The sequence below is a fragment of the Tachysurus fulvidraco genome, chromosome 1, assembly GCF_022655615.1.
Source record: "Tachysurus fulvidraco isolate hzauxx_2018 chromosome 1, HZAU_PFXX_2.0, whole genome shotgun sequence".
Taxonomy (NCBI): domain Eukaryota; kingdom Metazoa; phylum Chordata; class Actinopteri; order Siluriformes; family Bagridae; genus Tachysurus; species Tachysurus fulvidraco.
In genome coordinates this window covers 26,400,797-26,410,718 of record NC_062518.1, presented here as the reverse complement: position 1 = coordinate 26,410,718, position 9,922 = coordinate 26,400,797, and the positions used below count along the sequence as shown (strand labels likewise).

The 9,922-nt window shown below is 38.3% G+C and overlaps 1 protein-coding gene across 1 annotated transcript in view; it reads left to right on the top strand.

The window, feature by feature from the left end:
- The first annotated feature begins 1,097 nt into the window (after positions 1–1,097).
- Positions 1,098–9,922, top strand: part of nrbp2a (nuclear receptor binding protein 2a) — a 42,164-nt gene continuing 33,339 nt past the window's right edge. Inside the window, exon 1 of the mRNA XM_027169476.2 lies at positions 1,098–1,747. Coding sequence (XP_027025277.1) covers positions 1,628–1,747 — 120 coding nt within the window. The 5' untranslated portion in view covers positions 1,098–1,627. The remainder of the gene's footprint in view (positions 1,748–9,922) is intronic.

The window sequence follows — 9,922 nt, the reverse complement described above, 5'->3', positions numbered from 1 at the left end:
TAATAATCTGTAAACCATAAATCTCTTTAGACCTATGTCATATGATGTGAAAGTCTATACACAAGTCTCAAGCTTATTTGTTTTTCCATTTGCTCACCACTGAATAGAGCTTATCAAAAAAATGCCTAGAGACTAATACAGTGTACTGATTATACTGTTGAACAAGACCAGGGCATGAAGTGTGGCTTACTGCAGTATGGACAGGACCAGATTAAAATTAGGCATGAAAGAAATTCATCAACAACGATGAAAACATCAATGTACAAATGTAAATGTTTAACCATTATATATAGTATTGTGTCTAATCATCATCAATATTTCAGGTTTTTAAGTTAGATGGCATTGCTTTTAAACAGGAAAGACTGAGATTTTCATTTAGACTTCCCTTTTCACTATTCTATTTAACTTATTTGTAATTCGTTATCTAAGTATAACTTCTTTTTGTAGGAAAATAGTAAAAGAAATGCAAACTTTTTCTTATACACTGTCTTTAGTGGATGTGCCCTAAAACAGGAAATAATTTACTGAATATTAATACTAAATATATTGATATTATAGCAATGACACATTGCTTCTTTTATGCCTGAAATTTGAAAGATAAAAAAACAACAAACTTGAGACAAATGTTCTTATATATATATATATATATCGTGTTACAATTGTACTTTACAGCCATAAAGAATATCACCCAGACATTTTTTAAAGTATATTAATTTAATTCATTTGAATTTACAGCTCATATGTGTGAGTCGGTTCACTAAAAAGAGCCGACTCGACTGGTTCATTTGCTAACTGACTGTAAAAGAGGAATAAAATACCATTGGGATATTTATGACTTTCGTTTTTATTATGATAAATCACTCCTGAAAACGAACACAATATGTGGAAATATATTAGCTGTACTTTAACAGGAAGAACGAATTGCGCCATTTACACACACACACACACACACACACACACACACACACACACACACACACACACACACACACACACACACACACAGACAGACAGACAGACAGAGGGAGAGGGAGAGAGAGGGAGAGACAGACAGACAGAGAGAGAGAGAGAGAGAGAGAGAGAGAGAGAGAGAGAGAGAGAGAGAGAGAGAGAGAGAGTTACTGCGCCGCTTGTGAGATATTTACGGTAACAATTTTTAAAAAGAGGAAATTCTGAACGCATTCACACACGGTCTGAAGAGCTGACGGGACAGAACGATGCTTGTAGCCTGTTAAAATGGAGGTGTGTGTATTTTGTATGCTAAGGGGGAGGAGGTTATCTGCTATCCAGTAGCTCACACACGTCTCACACGTCCATAACGAGGATGAGGGGAACGAGGGAATATATACACGCGCTTTACTCACACACCCTCACCACAGTCGTGCTGTTCTGCTTGAGCTCCGTATGTCGTGTCCAGCTGCGTCCTGCACACTGATTCGGGCTGGGAACGTTTCTCTTTAATCTCCGTGTATCTCGGACATCATCGATCGCGATGATCAACAGTATATTGTAGTTTAATCACAAGGACTGTAGTTTCGCTACAAATCTAGTGTGCGTAGTTCGGGCTGTAGACAGAGCCAGCAGGAGGAGGAGGAAGAAGAGGAAGAGGGGGTATTCACCGCGTAAAATGACCATGTCGGTCCCAGAAAGGATCTCGGAGTCTGGAGGAAAAGAAGAGGAGAGCGAGGATGAGAGCGAGATCCTGGAGGAGAGTCCATGTGGCCGCTGGCAGAAGAGAAAGGAGCAGGTAAGATGTGTTCAGTACACCATCTGATGATGTGATTACATGCACTACACAACCACACTAAGTCAGAATGCACAAATATGGCCTACATCTCATCTCTCCGCCTTCCAAAAAAAACCCCAACACAGTAATTGATCGATCTTACAAAAACACCACATCTGTGTGCATCATGGATGTGAGCAATACTCATAATATCAACGCGCGTAACAGGACTTTAAGGAAGCTTTAACTCGAAACGACTTGTGCAGACACGTCCCCCGAGACAATTCTGTTTATTTCTTTATTTTTGAAGGCTGTAAACAAACAGGCGTGAGATTAGACTAGGTTAATTGGACCACTGCGCATGCGCAAGGTGATAACGTGGGTGGGGAGTTGTGTATGTTGCCGGGTGTTAAGTTGAAACCCACCCCAGAGTTTAAAGGCTTTACTGACCGCGATAAGTGGTAGCTACAAAGCACTGAAACCTTATCTCTGTCTACACGCGTTCACACTTACACACACACACACACACACACACACAAAACAGTGTTTTATGGCAATGTTGTCATGCCTTAAAGACCTGTCGGAAATTTCTAAATGTCACAATAGTGTCGTAATTCAGTCAATTCTTTGTAGTCTAGGCTATTTCAATGGACACCTGCAGCAAATTCTTTCTAGTTTTAGTTTTTTATTTGTTTTTTCATCTGTTATTCAGTAAGGTGGTGGTGGTGGTGTTGCTGGAAAAAAACGTGAATGAATCTAAAAGATGTTTACTCACATTGTTTATTTTCTGGACTAAAATGACCATCTTACGGTCACAAAAAAGGGGTAATTTTTCCCTGTAAAGCTACAGTATACAGACCGTGGCAGTGACAAAGTGACAAAAGACCATTAATTGTCTAGGCGAGATGGTAACTTAATTTGCTCTATAGCCATCAGTGGCTTCCAGCTCTGCTTTTAAATGAATGAGCTTCAGTCGCTTTATTGCTGCCAATGTCTGTATGTGTGAATGCAACATTACAGGGATAGAGGATTTGTGATGAGTATAGAAATTTGGTTGGTTTGGTGTAGTATATCCATTAGACTAGTGAGAGTTTTGCAACCGTCTGCCACACCGACTATTATAGTGGCATGTAACAGCCTCTCAGACATCAGGGATTTTCTACTCCCTATTTTCCAGTAACAAAACGATGTCAGAGTAGTGGAGAAAACAAACTCAGAGATCTCAAATGCGTTGTCGCTTTATTGCTGATATATGATTGGGCCAGTTAAAGATTTGTGAGATTTTTTACAGTTTTGTTTGTGCAGCTTTGGGGTCTGATCTCTTTTAGCAGAGTGTATATAAAAGGATGAGAGTGAGCCTAAAGCTCTCTGCATCATGTAGAAAGGATGTCTATCAGCAGGAAGTCAAACAACATGGTGGTTACTGTTGGAAATTGGACAACGTTGAGGATCACATCGTGTACTTTTGTTTTAGAGTGTACAGTACATCTTCTGTGTATGCTGTAATGTACGTTTCCTTTGAAGGTTGATTAGTTTTTTGCGTCGTCTCTGCGATGCGAATATATCTTGTGTTGTTGTGTGTAGCCTCGAGCTGTGACATGCAAGTCAAAGTTTCTGCATATTTCCTGTGCTTTGAATTCGAATGAGGTTTGAATTGAAAACATGTTTTGGAGAACATCTGTTTTTATCCTAATGGCTTCATTTAATTAAGCATTTAGGATTTCTTGTTTGTCAGTTGCCTTACGATGAAATGAATACATGCACTTATTCATTCCTTGCAAAGTTACATGATCTGGTAAAGCAAATGCTCAGGATTCTTCTTGACTTTTTCACTGTACACATCAAAAAAAAAAAAGCACTATTGTAGGGTGTTGTGTAGGGTTCTCTGTACAACCAATAAGGGTTAATGAACAACTCTTAGGAGTTCTAAATTTTGTAAGAACTTTATTAATTTCTTTATTAATTTATTAGCGTCTGCTTTATTCTGGTCAGTGACATGATGGATGTGGAGCCTATTGCGACCCTGGGTGTGAGGTGGGAATACGCCTTGGAACGGCCACAAGTCATGCATTCATTAATGCACACCTGTTGGATAAAAAATTTAAAAAAAATGAGACCCTTATTGTAGGCATTTATGAGTTAAAAGCTTTTAATCTGAGGCCTTGAATATTGCAAGATGCTGATTCAACAGGGTGTTAAACACTGCGGTTGATAAGTTCATTAAGTTAAAGTCATGTTAAATACTGCATGTTAATTTAATACTACTAGAGTCAATACTAGGTCGTAGGCTGCGTTCACGCAAGTCTCCGTTGCTATACTATGAGGACACCAGTATGCGTTTATACTTTAGGTTGACATCATAATTACATTTATCAGTGGAACAACTAGCTACCAATTCAGTTGGTAGCTAAAAAAAAAAGCAGTGCATCAGATCATACAAGATGAAATCAGTGTGTGCTCTTCACTATCTTTTCTACACAGAGTTGCTCCATATTTGAATGAAGTTATTATTGCTCATGTCACCAGAAGTCGTCAGCTCACATCGACAATAAATGCTTTCCGGACGCTTCGTCTCTGTGAGCCACTGTACATACTAAGAACATGGCATAAGAGTTAATGCAACGCTGTATGTCAATTGGCTTTTTTTATTGTTGATTCAATTTATAATTCAAGGACTACCACTGATGAAGTTTGGCATCTCTGGTGTTGTGTAGATCAGTTACAATGTTTTGCTCAGTGTACTGTTTTACATCGGGTGTTATGGTGTGGGCTTGTAGCGGCATGTTCTTCCATAGTGATTCCCAGTAAACTACAGCTATAAGGCCTATAATTAGAGAAATGCGCAGGAGGGAAGTGTGTGTGTGTGTGTGTGTGTGTGTGTGTGTGTGTGTGTGTGTGTGTGTGTGTGTGTGTGTGTGTGTGTGTGTGTGTGTGTGTGTGTGTGTGTGTGTGAGAGAGAGAGAGAGAGAGAGCATTCAGTACTACAATTTAATTATTTGCTCCACATAAACACGCTGCATGCTGGGGAGCTAGCAGCACACACAAATTTCAGAGTTTTTTTTAGAGTGTATAAAATAATGGTTATTCTAGCACTAGCCTGCATGTCCGTAGCCATTTATGACTGATTCTGATTCTCCTGTGAATTATAGAACAATGGCTGCTGTTCTTATTTTAAGAGTGTTCGCTTGTAAGATTCTGCTTCTTAATTCTGTTTTCTAGGAGAATGCTTACATCATTAAACAAGATTAGTGCTTTAACTGGAATTCCAGGGCATCCAAAAAGTCAGAACAAATGGGAATATATTGAGCAAAAAAAGCCAGAGAAACATGACAGGGCATGTAATGAGAAAATGTAAAGGTGAGCACGTAGAGCATACAATATGTTGTTTAAAAATAAATAAATAAATAAAATACAAGATTACATGTATGTAGCCTTTTTTCACACTGGGTTATAAGTTTTTTGGACACTTTTCCAGGGTAATTTTATGCAAATAATTAAAAGAAGGGAAAAAAAAACTTGTACAGTCTTGTACATAACAAAAGTACTTTAATACTTAGTGAGAAATCACTCAGTTATGAGTCTTGCATGCCCTCAGCTGCATTAAACATTGCCTGACATCTTTTCCTGTAGTGTATCTCCTTCAGCTTGTTATACTGTATGTTTCTCACGGAATCAATCCCAGAATCAGTCACCCTGAGTTTTGAAACCTGGCTTGGGTCAACGATCTCTTTTTATGCTTTATTGATGCTATTGTGGAAATGGTTTTGTGAAGTGGCACATTAAAGGGACATTAGGGGAGCGACTGTGGCTCTGCTAGAATGTCCCCTACTAGTTGTAGACCTCAATCGACAGACAGTAATAGATTCTCATGAGGAAAATCAGGGTGCGGTTTTGTCACCAGAATTTATTTGATTCATATGCAAACTACTGCTTTACATGTAAACACCACTTATTTGAATGTGTGTTAAGGTACAAGGTACTGAGCTGGTATATAGTCCCTAGATCACTTCTGTCAGAGCACGTATTCAGCAAAGAGAACTTGTTTTGTACAGGCTGACTGGCTGCCTTGTGTTTCGCTGTGATATGTAGAGGCTGTGTGAAGTAGCTCACCTTTCATTCAGCGTCACAGTGTAATTAACCCTACAATTCACATAATACCGTGATGGCCAGCTTCAGCTGACTGCACAGCAATGCAAAGTTGCATACTTCAGGAACTCCTAACTACAATTAGGAACTATGTCTTCATAAAACGCATACCACCAGCACTATAACTAACGGAGTTAGGAGTATATTTTCATTATTACTAGGCAATTAAAACTTTATAGTTTGTCCTGCACTGTTATTTATTTCAAATGCTTTAAAAATACACTTTAAGTGTACAGTATTTACGTGTAGGGTTTAAGAAACACTGAACGTGGCCCAAAACTTGCGTGTTCATTTATCTTCAGTAATTAGCATGTCCTGGTCACAGCTGAGATCTAAAATAAGTATTTATTTTGGAGGACTGATGCTGAGGTAGAACCAGTGCCTAAGATTACACTTGTGTGAGGATTCAGGAGCAGATCAGCATGTATCATATTCTGGCACTGCACAAGGGTGAAGTAATACAAGAAAGCTGAATTAAATTATATAAAAACTTAACGAAATAAGAAATTCCAGACCATGAACTAACTTATCGGATCAGTAGCTGTGATAAACCCAAGCACATTCACAACATGTGATTGGTAGTTTCTGTGATGTCAGCGTTTTTCAAAAACGCATATTTTTTCCCATCCATATGAAAACAGTGACTTTCTGAAATGATGAAAACTTCACTTCTGAAGGACTCGTCATTTCCTGCGATCCAAAAAACGGATAAATCGGTGTTTTGTATCGCTGGAAATTGGGAAAATGAAAGATCTTGGTTTATAACTGGTTAATATAATGCTAGCTATTACAGTGCAAATGGTTCGGTTTTTATAACATTTAGAATAATATTCACTGAAACTGTTATTTAAAATATCAAATAAACTTTGTGAAGTCTTGAGCTACACAAGACAGACTTTGCATTCAGGGTCAAATCCTTAAGTTTATATACTGAGTATTTTGATGTAGTGTCGGAAATTTTCCAAACCTAAGTCCTCGCAAATCATTTCATTCTGTTTAGGAAATTGTCCTAAATCCTGCATTTTCTCTTTCACAAAACAGAACTGTAGAATTAAGTAATCCAGGCTTATGTGAAATAATATTGCTTATTTTATCCTCATTGCTTTCTACTAATAAACTCCAGATGTGACCTGAACTCTGAACCGAATGTTGTAATTTAGGCAAAGAGGAAGGCCAAAGAGGAGGTATATGGATGTAATTAATGAGGATTTGAAGTTAGTGAGTGTGAGTGTTGAGGATGCAGAAGATAGGGATAGGTGGAGAGAGATGATTCGCTGTGGCGACCCCTGAAGGGAAAAGCCGAAAGAAGAAGAAGAAGAAGAAGAGGATGCATGTGAGGTATACTGTACTGTAGAAATGTCAAAATCTCAGTTAATCTCTGAATAGGAAAGTCTGTTCTAGTTGTCCAACATCACACTAGCCGGTATTACTGGCACCCTCAGTAAAAGTCATTTAAAAAATTTGTAGTTAAGTAATTTAACCACACATTTTCAATTAAAAACTTGATACTTTTATTATTTATTTATTTATTTTTAATGCCATTTATTAATGGTGCTTACAAAGCAACATTATTAATATCCTGCATACTCTTCGGTGTGTAACTTGTCCCGCAGCTTTTGTCCTAGACCCATGAATGAGGTGTCAAATTGACCAGTGTGCTATGACTTTTCTAAGCGATCTGTGTACCGGTACTTCCGGTACCGGGTCTCAAACTGGCCTTTTTTCCCCATAGATTCCCGTTATAAAATTTGGAGGTTTATAACTCAGCAAGCTTTCGAACTATCTACACCAATCTCGGCCAGCTCCTTTAGGGTGATACTCTGAACAAAGTTTTAAATCGGTGTATCGACTGGCCTTCCGGTTGTGCCGCAGCCCCACCCCCAAAATATGCAAAACCTTATACAACATGGACATGTGACATATCAAAACACTCAGAACAATGAGAACAGGGAACTTCCTCACGTGTAATTTGATGAAGTCACGTGATTTCACGTGAAAATAAAAAAATTTGCACAACATGGACGTGACATCAAAACACTCAGCACAATGAGGGAACTGCCTCACGTGTATTCTGGTCACGTCACCTGACGTCACGGGAAAATCAAAATTTAGCACAACATGGACATGTGACATATCAAAACACTCAGCACGATGAGGGGAACTTGCCAGGTACAAGCACCATTCACATTTTCTTCAAGAAATGTACGTTCTAGTTTGTTATTACTATACTAAGTAGTTAAGGTTTAAGGGCTCAGATGAAGCTTAGTGGTGCTGGGATTTGAACTCTTCATGGAGTATAATATGATGCCATGTACCTTCCTAAGGAACAAGGTTCCTAAGGCCTTTGAGGGGAAAAAACAGCTCACATTACACACGCTCCAGCATGGTTAACACTTGGGATAAGGTTCTTATCTGGAGGACTAAGTCCATAGTGACGGTTGCTAAAAAGCTCTTTTTGCTCTAATCTACCTATAGAACATGGGAAGTTCCAGTAGTGTTCAGCAAACCAGACTGCAGACATTTATTATATATTTGTGGCTAGATGAAGTCTTTTTCACATATTGGCATCAAGATGGTATCTAATTGTAGATTTGCTAACTCGGTGACCTCAAAATATTGCTATCTTCTGGAAATTTTCAAACATAATCATTGGGAATTTTTATTTTTTTACCCATGCTGCTCACTGTGTGTGGGTGCAAAATACACTTAGACCTCTAGGCAGCTTAATTAATGATCTGCTTATTTGAAATGTAATTATTACCTTTACAGCAGATATGAAGGATTTTAGGCAACTATTTTTAGCTTGTGTTTGATGTATGGGTTAGCGATGTTATGTTAGTAATCTCCCCCATGTTAATAAACGACTAGGGCAATTTTCGCCTTGCATCACTTTTTGATGCAATCTGTAAATGATCCAGTGTTGAGAAGGAGTTGGTATGAATACATCATACACTATAGGGTATGTGCTTCCTCGGCCATAAACTTTTACTGGAGGATATTTTATAAAACCTGAATTTCAGCTCTGTTTGCAGTTTGCTTCATGGCCTAGTGAATCTTAGTAATATACATTATATAGTAATATTCAGAAAATACATACTTTTCTTTTTATAAAAATTATTGTTTCACCCATAAAAGCTTGTTAGGCTACACATGGTAAAACTTTTTATGACATGAAGCTGAATCTAAGCAAACAGTCAACCTTCAAACCTGACAGGGAGGTAGCATATTTTGGCATAGTAACTAAACTGGATTTACGATTAGCATTTCTTTTTTCAAATACTCAAAGCTTTAGAAGTTATATATTAATAAAAAAGAGTAAGTCGTGTCATTTGGTTAGCACTGAAGGTACTGAAATGCTATGGGTGCTAGATTATCATTTTTGCTCGGCGTCTAGGCAAGCCCACTGACCTTCATGCAGATGAATAAAACAGGCTCATTGCACATGATGGTTGTTGACTTTGCAAAATCAGCTTATCACATCTTTTTAAAATGATCTTTTCCCCTTGCTATAGCTTTACCTCTTACAAGTAGATCTGATAGTTTATTGCTGATTAGTCAATACCAGAGTATAGTCTCGAGGTATATTTGAACATGACATTGTTTGACTGTGACATTTTTCTCTTACTATCTACATTTTACATCTCTATTTCCCAGACATTTTTTTTCTCAATCATAAAACTGAGCAGTTGCCTTGTTCATGGGTCCAAGAATTAGCTTGGGACAATCTCAATCTCTTTTTTCCACAGAGCTCAAACTCTCACTTATCTGATCCACACCTAGCGTTGACAGAACCAGCAGATGATTCTGAAGAAGTTACAACCACGATAATGCAGTCGTTCTACAGACGTAGCTACAGTGTCAACACTATTTGCTTGCCCGGTCAATGCCAAACAAAGGTCATCTGTGATCACTTCATCAAGGATAGCAGCAGCGGCTGCAGCACGTTAAAAACAATGAGATCATGTCCTATTGTGTACAGAGAGTGTGTCCGGACTGAAGAAGTGCTGATTTAGAGTCCTTGGTTCTACAGAACTGCATTTGGGTTAGATT